We start from the raw sequence: 23,550 nt of genomic DNA, 5'->3' as shown, positions 1-23,550 counted from the left end.
TGTCTTTAGTGAGAACCCAGTTAAGTACCTACCGCAAACATTGATGAACTTGCAAGGACTGCAGAGTTCAATGAGTGCTCTAAACACAAGTCAAAGATGGTGGTTTTTCAAATATCCTTCATGGATAGATCCTATACTTCTGAATGAGACTGATCTGATCTGGTAAGTCTAGGCCTTGGCTTGCCGTCTGAGAACGGCACCAAAATCTTCAGTCTTCAGTGCTTTAAGTGCATGAGGAATGATTTACATCAAGGTGTGATGTTTTATTTTCTAATGTGTATGTGCTGTTTTTGCTGAAATGTGAGTTGCTACACACATTTAACTTAGGCACATTATGCAGTGCAATGTTAGTTATTTCCCCTGGTGTCTTTGGCCATAACAGTGCACAGGTTTAAAGCCCTTTGCCACAGATATGTGTTTTTGATATTTCAATCTGGCAATGCATATTATCCATTCCAAACTCAATTCCTGAAGTTTCTTCTGAGAAAAATAGTTATTTTATTCTGCTCTAAACAGAGTCCTAACAAATTATCATCCCTTGTTGGTTCTTTGAATCCTCTTGTGTACAGATTCTATAGTTGTGATGTCAGTTGACTTGGGCAGCGATTGGATGAAAATTGCAATTGTGAAGCCCGGTGTACCAATGGAGATTGTTCTAAACAAGTAAGCCCTTTTTTATTACTAAAAGCAGGTGGGAGAGATTACCTCATTGTGTTCTGTGAGTGTAGTGGAAAGTCATACTTTTGATTGCTGTATTGGTCAGCAATATTCAACTTAAAACCACAAACTGTAGCCACAAATTATATCTAACTAGAAAAAAACTTTTAAGCTTCTTGGAGTGCATAGGTCTTAATTATCAGTATACATTACCAGATGTACAGACACAATTAAATTATGAAGGAGGGGAACACAGTACAGTTGATTGCACAACAACAGAACTACAGCCGGGTGACAAATGAAAGAAAACGCCAAAATAAAGTGTCTAGTATGGTGTTGGGCCACCACAAGCTGCTAGAACAGCTTCAATGCACCGTGGCATAGTTTCTACAAGTTTCTGGAACTCTACTGGAGGGATGGAACACCATTCTTCCAAGATATTCCCTCATTTTGTGTTATGATGATGGTGATGGAGAGCGCTGCCTTAACATGTTGGTCCAAAATCTCCCATAGGTGTTCAATTGGTTTGAGATCTGGTGACTGCGAAGGCCATAGCGTACTCATCAAACTATTCAGCGACCCCTCATGCCCTGTCGATGGGGGCATTGTCATCCTGGAAGAGACCATCCCCTTTAGGATAGAAATGTTTAATCACAGGATAAAGGTGATCAGTGGGAATAACTTTGTATTGATTTGCAGTGACTCTTCTGTCTAAATCAGGAAAAGCATAACACAGCATAACAGCCACTGGACCCCCATCACTGTAGGCATTCAGGCGTGTACCGTTCTCTTGGTATACGCCACACATGCGCTGACCCACTTGTTGAGAATATGGTGAAGGATGACTCCTCTGACCATATAACTTTTTTCCACCTCTGTGCCTATGGTTTTGCCCTACTGACCTGTCAAATGTGCAGTATTATTTGTAGTGAGGGGTTTATAAACTGCAGCACTACTATAATATACTGCTTTATGTAGTTGTCAATGGACTGTTCTTGCTGACAGTCTGATCACATACTACATTGACATTCTCAGTCACCAGAGGAAGAGTTGCTTTTCTGTATTTCCTTACATATCGCACTAATGCATGAGCATCACGGTCATCAAATGTGCGCTTTCGACCACAATATCTGACCCCATTTACTGATGTCTTTCCGGTAGATATAAATGCAGATGTCACTTTAGTCACTGTTCCTATTGAAACACTCGCTAGTTGAACAGTCTTTGTGACTAAAGCTCCTGCCATCTGTGCCCAGTAATGATAACCTTTTTTCAAAATCACTTCAATGTTTTCCTCTTGCCATCTGGATCCAAAATCAAGGTCAACTGGGCCCGCTCACCATTTTTCTACATGTCACAGAGCATGATAGGATGTTAATTTCATAATTGTATCAGGCAGTACACCTGTATGGATGCATCCTTTGTTATATCTCTCCACTCATTTATTCAGGTTTTTCCTTTAGTTTGTCACCCATTTGTATGTATGTACATAGGGATGTAAATAGTTGTCTTCATTATTTGCATACATTTTCTTAACAATTTGCAGTCTCCAAACTGCGTACATTCTACATAGAAGAAACAATATACCAGGTTCCTTGTTTAAGTCCATTCTACTTATTTTTTCCTCTACAGATTTAATATTGGTTCTGTAGTATGCAGCTAGAGGATGGACATCCTCCTTCCATATATTTGGTCTTTTGTGATCTGATTGCTTATGCATGGAGCTTAAAATGTTTTCCCATAATGCAGTAGGTATCTCAGATATTTCATGGTGGGGTTTCCCATTGTGTCACATGTAGTGTCTTCAAGTTAAATATCCATCTGTTTATGGTCCTTTTGCTTTTAGACCAAAAATAACTGGTCATTCAGCGTTGGCCTAGATTTGAAGGAGAAGGATGTTCATTAGCTGTTCAGTAGCGGAATGCACCTGCCATGAACTACTGTATGAGTGACCTGTGCACTCGTCCTTGCCTGTGTGTTATGCAGGGAGTCCAGAAGGAAAACTCCAGTGGCCGTATGTTTAAAGGAGAATGAGCGCCTGTTTGGAGATGGTGCTCTGGGAGTGGTAAGCATGCCTTTGTGAATATTATACCTTTGAGTCAGTATGGCATGTATGGACAGTTGCTGCCCGGTAAAAGGGCGACACTGTGGCGCAGTGGAGGTTCCGGGTTTGAGACCCGGCCGGCCGGATCCTCTCTTCCTGGAGTTTGCATGTTCTCCCCGTGTTCGCGTGGGTTTCCTCCCACACTGAAAGACATGCATCATATGTCAGGTTAGGTGTGCTTCTGCCATTACCCTTCACTCAGGCATTGGCCTCAGAACTGGAGTTGGTCCCCAGGTGCTGCACTGTGGCTGCCCACTGCTCCTACGTAACTAGTTTGGGTCAAATGCAGAGGACAAATTACCCCAGGGGTTCAATAAACTATATGTCTTATTTCTAAAAATCTGTTAGGAGTGTGTTTTTGTGTTTTAGGGCTATGGCGTGAATAAGGAATCTTTTTTTATTTATTTACTCCTGTTCAGTCTGTGAAGAACCCCAAAGTGGTGTACAGGTATCTGCAGGACCTCTTGGGGAAGCAGAAGGAGAACCCTCTGGTGGCGTTGTACCAAAAACGCTTCCCTGAACACCGCTTAGAAAAAGAGGAGAATCGGGGCACGGTTGTCTTCAAGAACTCTGAGTGAGTCTGTCCCCGATTGTTGCCTGTTATGATGGCCGTAGACTTGTCTGTTGTCACCAACTTTAAAAAGCAGCTTGAAGATCACGTCAGGCTTTCAGATGTTCATTTTTGGTCTGTGGTTTTGATTGAATCGGGGCATATTATAAATCAGAAGATTTAAAACCACTCTACAGGAGTGCACCTGTCGGTACAGTCTAACACATTTTTGACTATGCAAAGAAGCTATGGACCACTGCAGCTCATGTCAGCGATTTGTGTCTTTGTCTTGCAGAGAGATGCTGTATTCACCGGAGGAGATTCTTGGCATGGTTTTGAACTACTCGCGAGGGTTGGCACAGGACTTTGCAGGTTTGTAGCAGCCAGGTTTTGCCTCCTCACTTTCTTCTTTGCATTGCTAATGGGCAATCGAATGTAATCATGGAGAAAATGGGCTCACTTTTAATACCAAGCCTGTTAATTTTTCATCCACAGAACAAACCATTAAAGATGCCGTGATCACAGTACCAGCCTTTTTCAATCAGGCAGAGCGTAGGGCAGTCCTGCAGGCGGCCCAGATGGCAGGCCTGAAGGTCCTTCAGCTAATCAACGACAACACAGCTGTCGCTTTGAACTACGGGGTCTTCAGGAGGAAGGACATTAATAGTACAGCTCAGGTGCCCCTGTCAGATACATTTTAAACTACATCTAACCAACTGAATGTTAACCTGGTGTTTGTAATGGAATGTCCCTTAACTATGTAGAATTTTGTGTTGCTCCCTATAGAACGTGATGTTTTATGACATGGGCTCAGGCAGTACAGTGGCCACCATTGTCACATACCAGACTGTGAAGACAAAGGATTCTGGGACACAACCTCAGCTGCAGATTCGGGGGGTGGGGTGAGTCATCCAGCCGTTATGTATGCTAGAGCCTTCTCTCCATGGAGGAAATGTGATATTCACCATTTTAAAAGAGGAAAAGAAAAAAACAAAAAGTGGTTGGATAGATGGTTGCTCTGCATTCTGACACTACATAAACTATGGAAATGGCACCAGTGCTTATGTCCTGGACTCAGGCAGTGACTCAGTGCTTTTGTGTCTCAGAGACGGCTATTGTTAGATTCTGAACTACAAAGTGAAATGATTTAAAGCATACTTTACAGAGCCACCCTCTCTGGGAATTCATTACCAAGGTGTCTTTAGATTAATAAATGCTGGAAGTTTATCCCGCATTTTGTCCTGGAAGGTCAACTGAGAACCGTGTTCCCCTTTTCAGCATTGACCTGACACTCAAGGGGGGCTGGAAGAGGATGTGGCTGTACAGCCATTCTGTTGTCTGTAAGGGGTGTATAATATGGTGGCCTAGTGTTGAGAGCCATTTTGGCAAATTGACCCAGGGGTCAGCACCTCTACTCTTTTGACATGGGATCTCTAATGACCTCAGTGAGTCAGGACCTTGGCTCAGCATCTCATCCAAAGCATACCACCTTCTACAACAGCGACCCCTTCAGAACACTGAGTATTGTGTATCACTTGAACGCTGCCTCATAATGTTCTGCCAAAACCTGCTTCCAGAGGCAAATAGTTGTGTCCAGGCCTCACCCCAGTACTACCAAGCCCAGTTTCATCCTTGTCATGAGTTGTGTATCTCAGGAAGCCCTAACTGGTGAACCGTTTGTGCGCGTCCCAGGTTCGACCGCACGCTGGGCGGGTTCGAGATGGAGCTGAGGCTGCGGGACCACCTGGCCAAGCTCTTCAACGAGCAGAAGAAGACCAAGAAGGACGTGCGGGAGAACGCCCGGGCCATGGCCAAGCTCCTCAAAGAGGCTCAGCGGTTAAAGACCGTGCTGAGCGCCAATGCTGAGCACACGGCACAGGTGAGGAAAGCGGCCTCCCTGTTGACTCAAGGAGGGGAGAAATGAATTGGGGTAGTTATTCACATCCTTAGCTGATTGGATAGGAAAACAGTGCTCTGACATGGCTGTAATCCAGTTGTTCAACTGATATGATCTGTTTACAGAGCGCAGGGCATCGACACCATCTGCCAGCGCAGCTTGGAGATGGTACAGCATTGTGAATAGGAAGGATCGCACTGTCTGTTATTCAGGATTCCCACGCTCCTAGAATGTCCTTGAGAGCCCTCACATGGACTTAAAAATAAGATTCTGATTGAGTTACAAATGACCTTTTTTTGAACTTTTGGCCATCATCTTAAAGCTTTTTAGGGTTTCCCCTTGGGGTGGCTATTCTGTTTCCGCCTCGCCCTGCCAGACAGAGTAGCCGTCCCACCTAAAAATATAAAAACTGTATAATACGGAAATGTAATTATTTGGAAAATAATTTACTATGATTTAAAAATCAATAGGAAATGTCTCCCTTAGTACTACATTTTGTGATCCTCCTTCAGAAATTATCAATGATTCAATGCATTTTTAGGGTATGTAGACTCCCCTTGGTTAGTAACCAACTCCAAGTATGAAATTGCATTTGCAGTTTTTTTTATTGGTGGTTCCCACAGTTTACTGCTCGGCCACGTACAGATGAGTGGGTTTGTTTACGTAGCCGGAGACTACGCTGTTTTAGCCAGCTTGTTTAACCTAACGCATAATCTGCTCTTCTCACATTATTTTCATTATATTCTGGTCTCTTGTTTGCATTTTAAAGCACTGGTATTGATGAAGCCAAATGACATTTATAATGCCATTTACAGTGTACATAATACCATGCTGACCACTGTTGTAGGGATGCTTAGTCACTTGTGTAGACAACACTAGCAGTCTGTGAAGAGAGGCAGGGAAGAAAGGAGTTTTTATTGAGGTAACTACTCTGTAGGGAAATGGGAGTAACATATATTCCCAGTGGGACTTCCCAGTCCCAGGTCATGTTGCACCACCTCACCACCCCTCCTTATATAATCACCATCTATATTATGTGCATAGAAACTGATCCTAGGTCAGAAACAGTCTTCTTTTTGCAATTTCTTTGTTCTTGATGGCCTGCAGCACTGTGGTATAGCCTAATATCCAACATTGCAGTCTTTAAATTTTAAAGGGCTTGGAAAAGGCATAGGTGTGTATGAACCAGGTTTCCCTGTCCTGTGTAGGTGGAAGGCCTCCTGGATGACATAGACTTCAAGGCGAAGGTGACGCGGTCGGAGTTGGAGGTGCTGTGCGGCGACCTGTTCGACAGGGTTCCGGGCCCCGTCCAGGAAGCACTCAGCTCTTCGGAAATGTCCATGGTGAGTTCGGGTCGGCCCCGCCCCCCAGGCCCGCCCCCCAGCCCCCTGTAATGAGCATCATTTTGCCTTCCAGTCTCATCAAGACCACTATCATAATAGTCTTAATGTTATTCTGAGTTTCACACTCCGTATTTCATATTGAGTGTGAAAGACCTTGATGGTACTGTAGATAACATTGGTTCCTCTCTTTGGATTCCAGGATGAGATTGAGCAGGTGATCCTGGTTGGAGGGGCGACTCGGGTGCCGAAAGTGCAAGAGGCCCTGCTGAAAGCCGTGGGAAAGTAGGTTTCCGGCAGAAGGGCCGTTCAACCGACCGTGTTCTCGCGTGCAGGTGGGCCGGAGCGGTCTGTGATCCTCACGCCGGTGTGCCGTTTTTTCCCCGCAGAGAGGAGCTGGGGAAGAACATCAACGCGGACGAGGCGGCGGCGATGGGCGCGGTTTACCAGGCCGCGGCGCTCAGCAAGGCGTTCAAGGTCAAACCTTTCCTGGTGCGAGACGCCGCCATGTTCCCCATTCAGGTGAGGACGGGCAGAGGGGGAAAGGGGACCTGGACGTGTAGCCACAAAGTTGCACTTTGAAGTCCAGGGCAAGCATATTCTACTACTGTCATCCCAGTTGAAGTAGATACTTAATCTGATATATATATTCAGTCTGAACGAACATACCCAACTGTATAAATCATGAATATGGTAAATGTAGAGTGTGGATGCACTGATTAAATCCATGCCATCGAAATGCACCTGTATCAACATGGAATAAATCTTTGGCCTTTTGGAAGTCCTAATTTACTGTGGAGTGCAGACCATTTTGTTTTTCATGTCTGAAATCAGTGTAAGTTCTGTAAGTCTCCTCATCTGATAAGCAACACATACACGGTTAGTGTAAGCAGATGGAGAACGTGGGCCCTTTCATTCCCCCTCATATGTGGATCGTGTCCCGCTGTGGTCTGCGCCCAGGTGGAGTTCACTCGGGAGACTGAAGAAGAGGACGGGGTGAAGAGCCTGAAGCACAACAAGCGCATCCTGTTCCAGAGAATGGCGCCCTACCCCCAGAGGAAGGTCATCACCTTCAACCGCTACACTGACGATTTCGTCTTCAGCGTCAACTACGGGGACCTCACGTTCCTCAGCGCGCAAGACCTCAGGTAAGCATTCGCCTGGGGCCACCGTGCCAATCGCAGTGACCCTCGCGCAAACACTTTCGGGTACTGCCACAGCCCACAGAGCGTAGCTTCGGGTGAGAAAATGCTCTTTTGCAAGGGACTTGTAACCTGTTGCCACATCCTTTCTCAGTGTGTTCGGCTCTCTGAACCTGACGACAGTCAAGCTGACCGGTGTTGGAAGCAGCTTCAAGAAGCACGGGGATGCAGAGTCGAAGGGCATCAAGGCCCATTTCAACATGGACGAGAGCGGCGTGCTGACGCTGGACAGGGTGAGTCCCGCATCAGGCTGAGGGATTCTACTGAAACAACCCGGGGCTCATTCAGGGAAATGTGTGGCCTTGAGATTCGCTGTCGCTCATATTTGCCACTATGTAAATGATTGCTTGCAGGTGGAGTCTGTGTTTGAGACCGTCGTTGAAGAGAAAGAGGAGGAATCCACTCTGACAAGTGAGTGTTGATAGTGGAGGAAAAATACTTTCTTGCTAGTTTTGTCCTCTTAGTTTTCAAATCCTACATTTCAAATGAACTTTATTTCATCCTGGGCTCAGAATATTGATTGCCTATATTTTTTGTATTTTAAAAAATGTTTTCAGGCTTGCTCAATGTTAAACTAATTGCGTTTTGCTTGTATCGTGTTCCTTACTTTGCGCTGTATATTTTTGCTTTTAAAAGAACTTGGAAACACCATTTCAAGCCTCTTTGGTGGAGGAAGCTCAGAACCCAGTGTAAATGCATCTGAACCTGTGCAGGTAGAGCCATCCAGTTGACTCAGTTTTTCTGGTAACTGTTGATCGTCATTGTCTGATATCCACATAGGACATAAGTGACCATGAGGAACCATTTCTCTTGATGTCTTGTGTGAACTGGCACTTCTGCTCCTTGCACTTTTTAAATGTTGGGGGCAAAGGATGAGGAAGAGGTCCCACCAGAGACTGGGAAAGAAGACGACCAGGCCCAGAAGGAAGACATACCTGCCCAGGAGGAGAAACAGGAGGCCGGGGAAAAAGCAGAGAGCGAGACTCAGGACGAGGAGAAGGCAGAGGGCGAGAAAGCTGATGCTAATTCGGACTCCCAGGTGAGAAAAGAGTCATGCTACCCCCATTTTCATTATAGCAACTGACCACATCTGCATCAGGCATCTCAAACTCAAATTTTTTAAATATAGACTCCATATAGGCTATAGACTCCATACACAATTTTACCAAGGCCTAAATTGGCTGTTGATTGGAAGGACACCACAAAAACCTCCAGACACTTCAGGGTTCGAGTTTGACACCGCTGACCAACAGAGTGAAGTTGGTGAGGCTGAAGATTAGCTGGGGTTTCCTGTGGATCATTTGGATTAGCAGAAATTCCAATTTCAGGCATGGGTTTATTTTTTACAACAGGACCAAAAGGAAGCAGAAAAATCTGAGGAAAAGAAGCCAAGTGAGGAAGAAGGAAAGACTGAGGAAAAGGAGGATAAGAAAGCCAAGCCCCAGAAGAGGACCAAGATTTCAGATGAAATCGGAGTGGAGCTCCAAGTGAATGATGTTCTGAACCCGAGCCCCGATCAGATCGAGGCTTCCAATAAAAAGTTAGACTGCATGATTTTCCTTTTTTTTCCCCCTTTTCTTTCTTTCCTCTGGTGACATAAGACATTTTAATGCAACTGTGGTGGTATTGTATTAAAATAAATGTTTTTTTCTCTATCTTCAGATTGCAAGACCTCACCGACCGCGATCTGGAGAAGCACGAGAGAGAGAAGGCACTGAACAGTCTGGAGGCGTTCATCTTCGAGACGCAGGTAGGGAGGGTTCGGTTCGCTTTCTCATGGGGCTGTCCTGCTCTCTGCTTCCCATAAGCTTTCCCAGCACCGCCTCCCCTGACTTGTCAGTCCACACCCACCGGATATTGACCCGCGCTCTCTGCCCCCAGGACAAGCTGTACCAGGACGAGTATCAGGCCGTGGTCTCCGAAGAGGAGAAGGAGCAGATCACGGGCAAGCTGAGCGAGGCCTCCGATTGGATGGACGAGGAGGGCTACTCCGCGGGCACCAAAGAGCTGAAGGAGAAGCTGTCGGAGCTGAAGAAGCTGTGCAAGGCCATGTTCTTCCGGGTGGAGGAGCGCAGGAAATGGCCAGACCGCCTGGCCGCCCTCGACAGCATGCTCAACCATTCCGCCTTCTTCCTCAAGTAAGTCTGCGTAAGTGTGCTCTCTTGGCCAGGTCTCCCTCAGGAAAGATCTTTTAAATCTCAAGGTACTTCCTTGTTAAATAAAGGTTTAAAAATCTAATTTAATTGAACAGATATGAGCTCTGTATGAGCATTGTCATTCTGCATAGATGCATGCAATTTTGAAAAGTTAGGCATTCGTTTCTGCAACCTTGTTAAAGTCTCGATTTGTATATCTCTCTACATATAGGAGTGCCAAACTCATTCCAGAAGATGACCAAATCTTTACTGAGGTGGAGCTAAAGACTTTGGAAAAAGTCATAAATGAGACCACGGTATGTAATGGCATGAAATCTATAGCCCTTTTACATCCAGACCGATTTAAAAACAATTCCAGTCGTTCACCGATAAATCATAAACGGCATGTCTAATGGCTCAGTGGCAGGCATTTCTCTCTCACGGGTGGGGGTGGGGATTGTGATTGTCTGTGTTGCATAAAACTGGCAGCGGTGAGGCGGGGGTGGGTGATGCAGCAATTTTATTGTTCACTGGTATTTTTACCGCCATTTCAGCCTTGATGCACCTTTTCACACGAATCGTCGATATACTTTTAGACTTTTCTGAAAAGCTTCTTCAGATATGATTGCTAACCAGTTAACATGCTAACCAGTGTCGCTTGCTTTGAAAAGCCTTCATTAGCGGTAATGATGTTTCAACCAACTGTGACTGATTTTGTCATCTATACTGAAGTAGAACTGCAGTAAAACTGCATTGTATTTACCCTTTACCTTCTTTTGTCATCTTTGATTGCTTGCTGTGTGTCACAGCATGGGTTTGTGACCATGATAAATGATGATATACTGAATAACCGCACTTACATGGTACTAATGAGTAATACTAATGCACTGCTGTGAACAAATGGAATGAATCAATACTTTTTAAATGTCATCCCCCAGTGTTTCTTGATTATGAAGAAATAAGTTATTGTTATTTTAGGCGCAAGACATCTCAATATTAGCATTGATTTGAAAGACAGAAATAAAATGTATGCATTTTTTTTTTTTTTAACTTACTAGCAAAAACCTTTGTTTCAGTCATGTTATGATTATTTTCAAGACCATATTAATACAGTATCATGACACACCCAGATGCCAGAAAAACCTGATGGTGAAGTAACGTTTTTCCCGCTGCAGACGTGGAAGAACGAGACGGTGGCCGAGCAGGAGAAGCGGTCGTCCACGGAGAGGCCCGTCCTGCTGTCCAAAGACATCGAATCCAAGCTGGCGCTGCTGGACCGCGAGGTCAACTACCTGCTCAACAAGGCCAAGTTTGCCAAGCCTAAGCCCAAACCCAAACCCGCGTCCGCGGAGAAGAACGGCACCGGAACGGAGAACGGCAAGGCCAACGGCACCGAGGCGGACGCCGAGAAAGTCATCCCACCCAAGGAGGCGCCTTCTCCTGAGGAAGCCCCAGGTTTGTCCCCTCCTCCCCTCTTGCGCCTGGTTTAATACTGAAGCAGATTATCGCTGGCAGGCCCGGTGTGTAGTCCTGCATTTAAACGACTAAATAAAATGCTTATCTGCAACAGAAGCACCTGAGGAGGTGAAGCCGGCTGAAGAGCCGCCCACTGCTGAGGATTCTGGGAAAGAGACCGAGACGAACAAAGAATCGGAGCGCCCAGAAGGAGCAACAAACACGGGTAAGCCTGTCGCGGGGAATGCGCTTATGGCATGGCTGCGATGGGAACTTCAGGGGGCAATTCAGAAAATTTAACGCCTATCCAATGTGACAATTGAAAATAGTTATCCGTATTTCCTTTTTTTTTAAATGGCATTTATTTTGTTGAAATGAATGTTTACCATTTGCGTCCTAGTTGTGAAATTCTAGTAATCCTGATAATTGTTCATTGGCCAATAAGCAGTCAGATTTCGTACCATCCTTGGAACAGTCAGTACATCCTGACAGTACTATGGCTGTTGATATTTTTTTCTTATCACACATTTTTGTGTTCCTGTCTGTTAAATTGTAGCTGATTTTGTTTGCATGAACTGGCTTATGTATTTATTTTTCTTCTTTCTTCCAGAACCATCTGAGAACAATAAATCAGAAAATCATATAGGGGATGAATTATAAGAACTGGAACTCTTGGAGGAAAAACAAAATCCATTGTATTTATTGACAATTGTTCAACTTTAATTTCTGCCCCCCCTCCAACTTAATTTAAACCACCATGTGTCATTGGATCAGTTCGGAGAAGCCTTTAGGTGTACATTTTTTAGGGCTCTCCAAGTGAATTGCCCTCGGGTACTTCCCTCTGTCCCTCTCCCCTGCAAACATATGCGAGACCATTAAGAAGAGCACTTAGGAGCCTAAGAAAACCACAGAAATGGCTGTACCTGAAGTTTGGGTGAATAATGTAGTTTTTTTTTTTTTTTGTTTTTTTTTGGCTTTCTTCAAATTTAGCATTTTTGTGTATTTCTGTATAACTCATCTGAGAACCTTGGCATAACCCTTTGGGAACAAGGCTTTAAGTTGAGGTGTGAGTGAGATGTGGAAAGCAGAAGTTTTGAGTGGTTTCTTCACAAAATCTGTCTGTCTGCCCCAGCTCTGAGCGTGCTACTCTGCCCAATATACGCACAAAGAATGGCAAATATGTGTCCGTTTCAGACTTTTCACATTTCCCATGTATCCAAGATCACTATTAAATGGTGTCAAAAACTAGTAGATTTTTTCAGTGACAGGTAATGGACTGTTGAAGACGATTATGTGACCCAGCCAATTATGAAGTTACCACTTGTTAGGAAAGGGAGATTGAATTGTGGAATTAATGTGTGTGCAGTTGGCTTCTTTATTTCCTTTTAGTTTGTGGTGGGGAATTTTGGGTTGGACATTGGAAATTATGGACTTTGTGAAATATAGTTCCTTTCTGATACACACATACATCAGAGATGAGTTAAATGGAAAAATCTTTGCACGGTGTTTGTGGCTCTGCTGTTGGGAGATGACAGCCACGGCCTAAGACTGCCGCTGGACATAATTTCCCATCAGCACCTCAGTAAAACCATGTGCAGTGGGTTTGCTTCTACAGGATGGAATATAACATTTTGCAGCTGTACAAACTGCAACAGAAATCTGCTGCAGGATGTGAGGATAAATTGAGAGGAGTTATGGAGGATAAAGTGTTAGACATTTCAGACGTTTGCCTCAATCTTAAAAAAAATAAATAATTTTTAAAAAAGAGATCTAAATGTACCTCAGACATTAATTTTGTGTAACTTATTTGACATTTTCATCTATTTGACAAGCCTTTGTAGTTCTCTGCCATTTCAACTGAATCTGAAACGAGTACAATACCAAAGGGTATTAGTGTTGTCAATGCGGAGACCATTTTGAGAAGAATTGCCCTCCCACCCCCCAACAACCAAATCTCATGTATTGCAGTTGAGAATATTTTTTGCATGATTATACATGATTTGTTCTGTTGTATGGTACTTTTATTACAGATTTTTCCTCTCTTCAGTTTTGCTCAGTACTATACGGTATGCCTTTTCAATCCGCTGTGTGCATTTTGGAGTTTTCTGTGGTATTTCTGTGAATTCACATTTTCAGGATGAGAACTGCACTGACTTCAGGCAACCAGGATTCCTCCCACATCCCTTGTGTTGCTCAAAAAGAAGAAAACATAAATAGGTTTTAAAAACTCACTGCTGGTTCCATACTTCACTTTGGTGCAATCCTGTTTGTGGAAATAAAGATCTCATCGTGGTGTGGGGAGGGGAGGGGTGTCAAATGTTTTTGTTTCTAAAGAATGTTAATAAAGTCTCTTTTTTAAGTTTTATTTTGCATGTTTTTGATGACTAAGGGACTGGATTGGTGTGTCTATGCTGATGCTTCAGTTTGTTTGGTAAGGAGATTGATTCTGAGACCTATTTTCAGTGCAAGTGTTTATTGGAATGTGGCATGGTTCTGATAATAGCCCTTCACAGCATTATGAATTATCTTTTCTTTTTTTACTGTACTCCCAAGGTTTAATTTTCACATTTGCATTGACTTTCTAAGAATTACTTTAAGTTTCTGCCAGATGCCCAGATGCACAAGTTAAGCAGTTGTAGGATTAAGTGCTCATGAATGTAGAGCAGTAGCTGCCATATCATGAAAGTGCCATAACAGGGAGGGGAAGGTAGACATGGGGAATACAATGATTTGAGAAATTGAGAAAAGCCTGTAGTTTATTATACAGAAGTAATATTGAAGTTTGCATATGAGAACATTGAAAATGATCCCAGCATAACCCAATTCAAAAAGGATGTAGCCTGAAAACGTCAGTCTTAACGTCAATGCTGTGGAATGCATTTGGCGGCACTACTCCCAAATAAGTGGTTTTACTACACTTGTGTAACCTGTGTATTCGTACAATTCCAACAACAGAGCCCCATTACATAAAGTATACAGGAGACAGATATGCAACCCTTAATTCCAGTAAGTGTGAGACTTAAATAGAGATGCTATCATGCAGTGGTATATGATGCATGCAATATTGAACTATGAATAGGAAAATGATTCCATTTATTGCCTTGGTTCCTTGCCTCCACCAAACAGTCAGTGCCGTTGTTGTTCCTTCCTCAGACTTGGCCCCTTTTGCTTGCTAGTTGAAAAGCCTCTTCTCGTCATTCCTTCTTTTAGATAAGTAAATCCGGTAAACGATAAAGAGCACCAGCGTGATGCAGAGCACGCCCACAATCCCGGCGGCGATGGCCACGCCCCGGATGACGCCGTGTGCTCTCTCTGCTGCGGGGGGGAAGAGAACACAGGAGGGATGTCAAGAGTTTCGGTAAAGTAATTTGCACTCGGTGGCATAAAGACACGTTCATGTTTTAAATGCTTTCCCGGCCGTGGTTTGAGGGGCTGCCGTCCAGGGCCAGCTGAGACCTTCCCTCCCTTAGCGGCAGAGGTGAACGGACCGGCTGGCCACAGTCGGCACCGGCACGAGTTTCAATTCAAAACCTGCTCGTGGGGCCCATCCAACGTGCAGACGTTTTAAATGTTTATAGTAACTTTTAGCCAAACATTTCCCATTCAGATACAAGCACCATATAACTGCACTCATAACGAATGCTGCGAAAGTATGATTACACGTGCACCAGTGATGAAGAGTGTGAAGTGTGAAGTGCACCTGGTTGGATTACGGCTTTGATTTACAGAGGCGGGTTGTCTTACTGACGGTCACGACGTGGTATGAGAGACGCTTACCTGCAGAAGTTAACGCGACAAGGTTGCCTACATGGGGTGAGAAAAAAAAATTGTAATGATTTTTTTATACTTCTAACTAAACAGATTCTTTTATCCAGGGATACTTGTATTTTAAAATACTTTCCATTTAAAACAACTCAAGTGGTCAAATTTTACTAAATGTTAACCGTAGAAGTCAAACTAAGTACGTGGCTTAAAAGGCATAATAGCTGTGCTCCACCTGTGACTGAGTCTTAGCTCATTAACCATTAAACCATGAAATCACCTTCTGATGAGGTACAGACTGGGTTCGCATAATATTGTTTCTGCCTTACCGCTGTCCACCTGGGTTTTGATTGGGCCCGAGGAGACCGTGGCCATGTCGCTCACAGCAGTTCCTTTGTTCGCATCCGCTGCTCTTTTCCTCCTGGCGCTTGTACAGTTCTGAGGGGCGGAAGAATAACGGTTGAAAGATGTTGCCTGGAAATCCATACCCTTCCCATAATAACTGTTGTAGCATGCGATGGCACGCTCCACCACACGGATGCATTTATGATGGGACCACTCTGTAAAATGGGAATTTGAGATTTGCTGGTCTTCGAAGTCTTGGTTTCATAGAGAATAATTTATAGTGTCCTCCTGTAGCCTACTGAATGGAGTGAGTTGGAAGTTGACAGGACTGAATTTAAATGGAACCTATGAGTGTGTGCAGTATGCTTCACATCACAAACGAGTCTTTAATCCAGTGTAGGTCTGTGTGCCATACCAAGAATATGGCAGTCACAACACTAGTGTGATGAAAGTAGCCTACTACAATACAGAAAATTTGTCCACACATTAAATAACCATCCATTTGAGATCAATGGAATATTATGAAATGACTGGAAGGCTTTCTTCTTTGGGACTGATTATTGTTAGATTTGGTGCTAACTAGCCTACCTGTATGAAGTGGCCAGGTGTGCTTCTACAGGTAGTGTTTGAATTACAAGCAGACCCAGAGTGGTACCCTGTTCATCATACCCACCTCTGCCATTTTGCACACGCTTTCGTCAGGTTCATTAAATATCCTTTTGAAAATTGTAATGAATTCATAGTTAAATATAAACTGCAATTTCTCGCAGGTAGACCACCGGAGAATAGCGGCAGTGCATATTTTCTTCTTTTTTGTAATAAGCTTGTATGGGAGCAGCACAGCAGTGAGCAGCCACTGATACTGGTTGGATCAGTGTCTGGGTGCGTACGAAGCAGCTCCCGGGTGATTTACCGGCCGTAAGGCGATGCATGTGGACTGCTCGCAGAGCCTGGTGGCGCAGTGCAAGTAGAAGGTGGAGACCGTTTGGTCCTTGTGCTCCACAAATCGGAACGCCTCGAAGGAGAAGCGCGCCTTCTGTGCGTCACCGTTTACTGCTACAACAGTCTGTCCATCGCGGTTGCACCTGAAACAAGAGACACATGATGCACTGACATGACTGAGATGGCTTGACTTTAATAAATATATATTAAATTAAATTTAAGATTAAGGATTGATTAAAGATTAAACTTTCAAAACAATTAAATATCAAACACCAAAATGAACTAGCCAAACTAGTTTTCCAAAGAAAAACAGGGATTTGCATTTATTTGCAATTAATGTGCCTCATTTTCTTGATTTTTATTTTTCTGACAAAATTGGGAATTCCTCAGTTTATATTCCATACAAAATACATTAAATCAGAGTAAAGAGAAAAAGATTTAAATAGAATTCAGTCCAGAAATTCTTAATTGGGGGATTTCATTTTTTATTTTATTTTAGCAAGCTGGCTATAATTATACATATATTTAGTCAATACGTCAACGATGTCACTTTTTCCTCAACCCATTGCAAGTGTACATGGCAAGGCATGCCCTATATCCTGGGTGTGGCTAGCAGCCTAACACAGCTAGGGTTATGGCTGCTATCTGTTTGAGAGTCGGTCATCAGTATTCAAATCAGTGCACTGGGCAGATTGACTTACCCCACAAACAGGTCATAGAAGGTGCTGTTGGATGGAAAGGGATTGGTTGTTGCATAGCAGCGGTCCAGAAGTACATTAAACCTTTGGAAGAAAGAGTTACATTGAAAAGGAATGCCCTGAGCTTACATTCTTGATCCAGTTAGTCAATACATGATCTACATGTGAATGCAAGCTACTGTGTGTGTGTGTGTGTGTGTGTGTGTGTGTGTGTGTGCACACGTGCGTGCGTATTTATACATGTGTGTTTATACATTATGGGATACTATGTTATTTCAAATGCTCAGCTGTATAGTAGAACACGCACACAGTCAACTGGCTTATGAATGCCAATACAAGAGAACATTGTTGCCATTCAGTCAAAGGATTGCTGTGTAGACAGGGCTATAGCATGAAGCTTGGGGTTCAGATGACAGATATTGGTACCTTTCCGTGAGGTTTGAAGCCTTGACTTCCACAAAAATACGTTTCTTCAGCTTCAGTCCATTTTCAGGGACCATAAGGGCTGTTGAGTAGGCACTATCCTTAAATCCCCAGGAGACAGAGAGGATGACTATTAACCTCAGCTGCAGAACATGAGCACTCAGGAGTTTGCAAACCTGGTTCTGGAGAGCCACAAGGTCTCCTGGTTTTCACTGTTACTGTAACTCACCTTACATGGGGCCTATTGAAGGGCTTGCTATGTTTTTACAGTCTTCTTCTGAAGAGGTTTCTCTCCTGAAGTGTCATGAGTGGCGGGAATGGTGATAACATAAGGCCAAGATTTAAAGTATGTAATTGGCCGCAGTATAAAGGCTGATGTGTGCTTCATTCTCTCACCCTCTCCGTTGCCATACCTCTGAAAAATTCAGCCCTGTTTCCCTTTTAAACCATTGATTTTTTTGGTGGCCTGCTTTCTTGTGTCTGAATTGATTGGTAATTTTAAGGTGAAAACCAAAACCGGCAGATTCTGGCTCTCCAGGACCAGAGTTGCAGAACCCTTGGCAACATGTAATTCCATCTATACCCAGGCACCCTGATCTTTCTTCTCAGGGGCTGGAGTCTAGAGAGTTCTCCAGCGACTAACAACCTCTCAATTACATGCTAGGTCACATGAGTGGCATAAGTAGTACTATTACTGTACTAACAGTCCTGTTACCCAACAGGAACCTGGCCGGGAGCTCTGCTTACCTCATATAGGCGCATGCTGAGAGTGCTAACAAAGCTGCCGTTATTGTCCTTGATGGCAACACTCACCCCAGATCTGTTTCAAAGCAGAGTGGCTGTTAGAAGTAGACCCAGAATGAGGGAAAGCTGAGACAGAACATAGGCTGGGTTTCTTTTAGCAACTAATGACTTTGGCAAAAAATAAAAGCATTCGGCTTTCTGTAAGAATGCATGCGCAATAAGAATACTTTTAATTTCCAATAGAGTGGCTTGTGATAGATGTGACACCAATCTATGACATCCAGAACTGTGCCTTTTGCCAGGTTGTGGAGTACTAGCATTCGGTAATATTAAGGATAATAATTCACAAATGTGTCTTCTGGAATTCACAATCACACACAAAAAATTGACACGTTTTTGGTAGTAGTGCATTTAAGGCAGATGAGTTCGGCAAAAAAACAAATATTATCTGGGGAAAAGTGGTCTTGTGATGCCAAAAACGGACAACTGATGACAACAGGGAGAGGTTTTCAGTTTGTGCCAGCATTTAAAATGAAAAAGAGGGACTCACACACTCATTTGAGTGTTGTTGACGAGGTATTGGAGTGGATACCGACAGGAAAAGATGTACATCATCTCTTGTCGGTAGGTGATGGTGCCAGCGCTGGGATCCAGGGAGTTGATGATTCCGGAGATGTTAACAAATTGAACGCTGGAATAGTCCGAGAAAAGGCCTGAGCCAACTTCCTGTATGATCTGTACCCAGGACAAATGACAAAATTGTGTTACCAGCAAGCACCTCCAGTGAGATCTGTTGTTTTGAGGCTTGGCCAAGCATAAGGTTATGAGGTTCATACATATAAAGATGACTTGTAAACAGGCAAAAATACACATAAAATGTTTTATCTGTATTTATATTATTAGTTTTTATTGTATTATTTATTTTTATGCCATAGTCACTGAACTAAAAGACTAATCCATTCATATGAATCACATACCCTCAGCTTGTTAGAACAGGCAGAAATGGCATCTTCAGTTATGGCCAATTTAAACCTCAAGACAGGTGGGCTGACTGTCCAGTCAGGGGTTCCATGACACTCAGGCTTGCTGTACTGAGCATTTAAGGCCATAAGTGATTCGTTGTACCCTCTAAAATAGACTGGACATAACAGTATGCTGAGGTCCATTCTCTCTGTTCCACACTTCACCATGATGTCAGCGTGGACTGGGGAGAAACACACAATGACACACAAGGGAACAATTAACAGGCACGTAATTAACAACAGGACACAGAAACAACCTTGAGAGTAAGTGGGTAAAATGGGTTTCAGAGCAGACACGATATTGTTCCAACAACCACTGTCAACAGGTCTTTTACAGAATTTATTTTATTTCCTACTGATTAGATGCATGTACAATAAAGCAGAGACAGCAGAGTGAGGCTTCATGAAACCGACAGTGTAGTATAATGGGTATGGAGCTAGACTAATGTAAAAGTTGCAGGTTTGACTTCCAGATTTGACAGATTTGCCGTTGTACCCTTGAGCAAGGTACTTAACCTGCATTGCTTCAGTGTATATCCAGCTGTATAAATGGATGCAATGTAAATGCAGACAAGTCGGAAACCAGCAAGTCATTGTAGCTTTGTCCATTATAAGGCTGACGAAACCTCACTCTCCCTTCGACAATTTAAGGAGAACGATTTTGATCATAACCAGCTCACTAACCTGGCTCCCTGAATGTAGGATCGGTGAGGCATGCAATCATGGACTGGGCTTGACACCGGAGAATCAGGCAAAAATGATACAAAAGTAGAACCAGCCACATTGTCCTCAGACTGCAAGCGGGAGGACAAAACCCAGATATTAGGAAGCAGGCACTAGTTGACCTTCATTCAGTAGTCACAAGCTGAAAATCTCTTTTTTTTGGGGGGGGGGGGGTGGGTTAAAATACATTTGTCTGTAGTCTCTGGCGAGACTAAAAATATAGACTGAAATAATGTTATATCATTAATGCATTACATCATTAAACATCCACAAGAAACACCTATATCGAAAATATATTAAATCAGTTCCACAGATTACTCTCAATTTCAATTTCGGTTTGCTTTCAGTCATGCCCTATGTTTCTATGTAGATACATATTAGTGGTTGGTTTTCTCCAGAGAAATGCATAATATAGTTTTCCATATGGCCGTTTTCTGATATCATGCAAAAAATTCATCCTGAATGGCTAAATGATAAAATGGTTCCCAGACACAAGAAGATATACCTTCATCACATAGAGATATAAAGAACTATGCGGAAAAATCGAAGTGAACTAAATCTATCTGGTTATAAGCATCATTGGACTGTTTTCATATTTTAACCCTTTAAGGTGAGATCACAAATATGTGACTACAATTTTCTTAGCTGGTAACTGAAACCAATGGAATTCTAGAACACTAACTTATAATTTGGAACAAAAACATTCCAAAAACAAACCTACCTAATGGTTAAGCAGTAACATAACTACTACTAATAGTAAATATAGAATGAAGAATAATTCCACATGGTTTCCACTGTCCATGAGAATCATTTGAAGTACTGTAATACATAAAGGCCATAAAAATTTATCAGAAATATTAACCTTATAGAAAATTCTCAAAATCTCAAAAAGATAAATTTAATTTTGTTCTTGAACAGTATGGGCAGTATGCCCATCTCTCTTGCTCACGCCAGAGACAACGTGGCACAGTTTGTGGGGCAGCCAACATTCAACACGTATACAAATCCCCCTTGTGCAGCCAGAGGTTTAATTCTTTCCTATAGCACTTTCTGTATTATAATCCCTTCCTTCTGGTAGCCTTGGCTTTCCTGAATAAAAATGTAAAAAATCATAAGGAGAGGAAAGGCAGGTAAAGGCACTTCTAAAATAATATTGGCTATCTAGTTCTGGTATTTACAATATCCAAGTAAACAGGTTAAATAAATTTTAAAAAATTTTAAAACCCCTTCAGAAAAATCTGAAGCAAGAGCTCTGTTAAACGACTTATAAAGTGACTATAAGATAATCGCGTCATCTTTAAATGCAATTATTTTTTGGTCGGTTTATGATTGTAGATGAGATGTACCTTGGGTAGGTGGATGTCATCTTGCCTCCTTGCCTCCTCTCTCGTCTCATCTCCTGTTTGCTCTTTCTGAAACACAGATATTTATGCTGTCCTCCTTTCCGGTGAATGGGCGTGAAAGGGGACACTGGAAACAAAGCAAATGGTTATGAAAAAACAAGGGGAAGCCGAGAGTGCAACATGAGCAGATTAAGCCACCATTGATGTACTGTATGTCTAGTATCATGTTTCATGTCTGGGACACCTATTGTTTTTTTTTAGTTTTTTTTTTACCTCTGGTATTTACACACACACACACACACACACACACATCATGTTTATATGTAATACAGCCTTAATTTCACCATTTTGTATATCTTTTAAGATTTTAAAGATACTCATTCAAATTATGTGGATTTACATCTTTGTGCTTTCATAATATATTCAATTTATCACACACACATACACACACACACATCGCGTTAAGGCTCAAAAGACACAATTTCACATTTTGATACATTTCTGCGATCAAGGGGTTTCCATGGTGATATTGAACACGTAGACATTTGCTTCTCATAACCCGTCACCAGCGCCAGAAGGTGATTCTCTGGCTGCCTCCTTGTGCTTGTGCACATTGGCATTTGCAGAGGCCAACCTATCCATCTTTGAATCTCCTTTGAATGTGCACAGCCCATTTCCCAAATTACCCAGAGAAACAACTTGCTAGTAGAAATATGGATTACAAACCTTTGCAGAAGCAACCAGGCACCAACGCACACACAATTCTGACAACCAGGCACCAACGCACACGCAATTCTGACAACCAGGCACCAACGTACACACAATTCTGACAACTGACATTTGTTATTAAAAAATAGCTGCTCATTGACTAGCACAATAGTGAAATGATTTTGTTCTCTTGTCTGACCATTTCAAGGCAAAGAACTTGTGGAATATTGTCATTCTGATATAGTCATATTTTTACAGGGCCCTTGGATTTAAGCTCCATGAGAACAAAGAAATGTATACCTCCCTCTCTTGGTCTATGTAAATGGAAACACCTATTCAGGCTACAATAAAATTGTACTTTCAAGTGTAAGTATTGTAACACTATAACGTGAAATTTATTTCATTGTAAACTCAGGAGACTAGCCCACTGCAGTCAGTTCTCTACTCTCTATCAAATTACGATATTGATTGCTTTGGATTTTGTTTTCTTTTCACATAGGTTGTATTGTGTATTGCTGATTGTCAATGTATTCTCTAATTTCTTATTTTTCAAAATTACCCTGGATAAATATGCCCAAATACTGTGTATGTGTGTGGGTGTGCACGTGTGTGTGCTTGTATGTATGTATGAAAATGTTGCTTGTAAATTTCCCAGATTCTGTCAATGATTAATCTACGTCCAAATATTCTTAAATGAGCAAAACCATTTTAAAAATGTACATTGTTTATCTGAGTAGTGTTGGAATAATTTTCGCTGACATTTTTTTTTTTGTGTTTGTTTAATATCGCTAATGTGTTTATTTTTACACAGTTTCACTCAAAACACCTTACCTTTCATACACTGTCAGAAAAGGGGTATGTTATGGGTAAATTTGTTCTCTAAGGTACACTTCCTGTTAATGTTCCCTCACTGGGTCATATTTGTACCTTATTAATACTAATCTATAAGGGTAAGGGTACAATGGGCTTACCTTTGAGATTACTGCCCCAGCAACAAGCCATTCTATCCCTACAGCTACCATTTTTTTCTGACAGTGTACATCTCAACCACTGGTCTGCAGTGTTTCCAAAACTCACAGGAAAACTACAATTGAAAAAGACAACTTCAAAATAAATGACAGCTCACAAAGTGTTCTTTTTAAGAAGTCTGAGATATGAATGCTCTTGCGTATATATCCTCTGCCTGAACCTGGACTGTTGAGAAACTGAAATGTTTTGAAAGAACGTTGGCTTATCACTGTAATCTGTTAAGAAAGGGTTCAATTCCCCAACATCAAGTCGGTTTTATATGTAATTTTGTGGTCACAGTTTTGCTTTTCAGGAAAGCAAACTATACTTTGCAAGCACATAAATATCTTTGGTTCCAAGCAGGTACAATGGATCAGTCTCCCGCAAAATGTCATACTAGTTTTGTTCAAGGTATTATTACCAAACACGTACTCAATACACATTATGGTCTATGGTAATCTGCTCAGTGTATTTAATATTAGTTTGCCATGT

General features: G+C 42.5%; 2 protein-coding genes and 1 long non-coding RNA gene across 4 annotated transcripts; 2 read left to right on the top strand and 1 right to left on the bottom strand.

Annotated features, from left to right (window-relative positions):
• The first annotated feature begins 545 nt into the window (after window positions 1-545).
• Window positions 546-13,705, top strand: hyou1 (hypoxia up-regulated 1). 2 transcript variants are annotated; one of them, XM_064351107.1, is made up of 22 exons: window positions 546-663; window positions 2,644-2,722; window positions 3,181-3,335; window positions 3,607-3,683; window positions 3,807-3,988; window positions 4,098-4,213; window positions 5,004-5,190; window positions 6,417-6,551; window positions 6,751-6,833; window positions 6,938-7,070; window positions 7,509-7,696; window positions 7,845-7,983; window positions 8,104-8,161; window positions 8,387-8,463; window positions 8,622-8,789; window positions 9,103-9,290; window positions 9,413-9,500; window positions 9,632-9,888; window positions 10,118-10,202; window positions 11,061-11,340; window positions 11,456-11,566; window positions 11,951-13,705. In XM_064351107.1, exons 1-22 carry the CDS (start codon window positions 584-586, stop codon window positions 11,998-12,000), a joined length of 2,916 nt encoding a protein of 971 aa, XP_064207177.1. In that variant the 5' UTR covers window positions 546-583; the 3' UTR covers window positions 12,001-13,705. The 2 variants fall into 2 exon arrangements, with proteins under 2 accessions (XP_064207177.1, XP_064207178.1); XM_064351108.1 differs by lacking the exons at window positions 11,061-11,340; window positions 11,456-11,566; window positions 11,951-13,705 and having other exon boundaries at window positions 9,632-9,898.
• An 807-nt stretch (window positions 13,706-14,512) lies between these two features.
• si:ch73-261i21.5 (zona pellucida-like domain-containing protein 1) lies at window positions 14,513-21,470 on the bottom strand. The gene is made up of 11 exons (XM_064351123.1): window positions 21,346-21,470; window positions 19,961-20,070; window positions 19,232-19,458; window positions 18,805-18,989; window positions 18,258-18,330; window positions 17,514-17,611; window positions 17,091-17,171; window positions 16,361-16,532; window positions 15,432-15,540; window positions 15,118-15,144; window positions 14,513-14,655 (listed from the first exon to the last, which is right to left on the bottom strand). Exons 1-11 carry the CDS (start codon window positions 21,393-21,395, stop codon window positions 14,513-14,515), a joined length of 1,275 nt encoding a protein of 424 aa, XP_064207193.1. The 5' UTR covers window positions 21,396-21,470.
• Window positions 14,597-23,414, top strand: LOC135263299 (uncharacterized). The gene is made up of 3 exons (XR_010332433.1): window positions 14,597-14,698; window positions 15,069-15,153; window positions 21,423-23,414. It is a non-coding gene; the product is annotated as an uncharacterized LOC135263299 (long non-coding RNA).
• The last annotated feature ends 136 nt before the right edge of the window (window positions 23,415-23,550 follow it).

This window comes from Anguilla rostrata, chromosome 9 (assembly GCF_018555375.3).
Source record: "Anguilla rostrata isolate EN2019 chromosome 9, ASM1855537v3, whole genome shotgun sequence".
NCBI classification, from domain to species: Eukaryota; Metazoa; Chordata; class Actinopteri; order Anguilliformes; family Anguillidae; genus Anguilla; species Anguilla rostrata.
This window is presented reverse-complemented; position numbering and strand designations above follow the sequence as displayed.

What these genes read in the sequence shown, in the direction of transcription:
- si:ch73-261i21.5 (XM_064351123.1), bottom strand. Translation starts at nt 21,395, where the DNA reads ATGAGACGAGAGAGGAGGCAAGGAGGCAAGATGACATCCACCTACCCA. An exon ending in TTCTATGACCTGTTTGTGGG is followed by an intron (nt 16,533 to 17,090) that starts GTAAGTCAATCT and finishes CTCTTGTTTCAG; the next exon opens with GTGCAACCGCGATGGACAGA. An exon ending in CATGCATCGCCTTACGGCCG is followed by an intron (nt 15,541 to 16,360) that starts GTAAATCACCCG and finishes TCCGCCCCTCAG; the next exon opens with AACTGTACAAGCGCCAGGAG.
- hyou1 (XM_064351107.1), top strand. Translation starts at nt 584, where the DNA reads ATGTCAGTTGACTTGGGCAGCGATTGGATGAAAATTGCAATTGTGAAG. An exon ending in ATCGAGGCTTCCAATAAAAA is followed by an intron (nt 9,291 to 9,412) that starts GTTAGACTGCAT and finishes CTCTATCTTCAG; the next exon opens with ATTGCAAGACCTCACCGACC. An exon ending in TTCTCCTGAGGAAGCCCCAG is followed by an intron (nt 11,341 to 11,455) that starts GTTTGTCCCCTC and finishes TATCTGCAACAG; the next exon opens with AAGCACCTGAGGAGGTGAAG.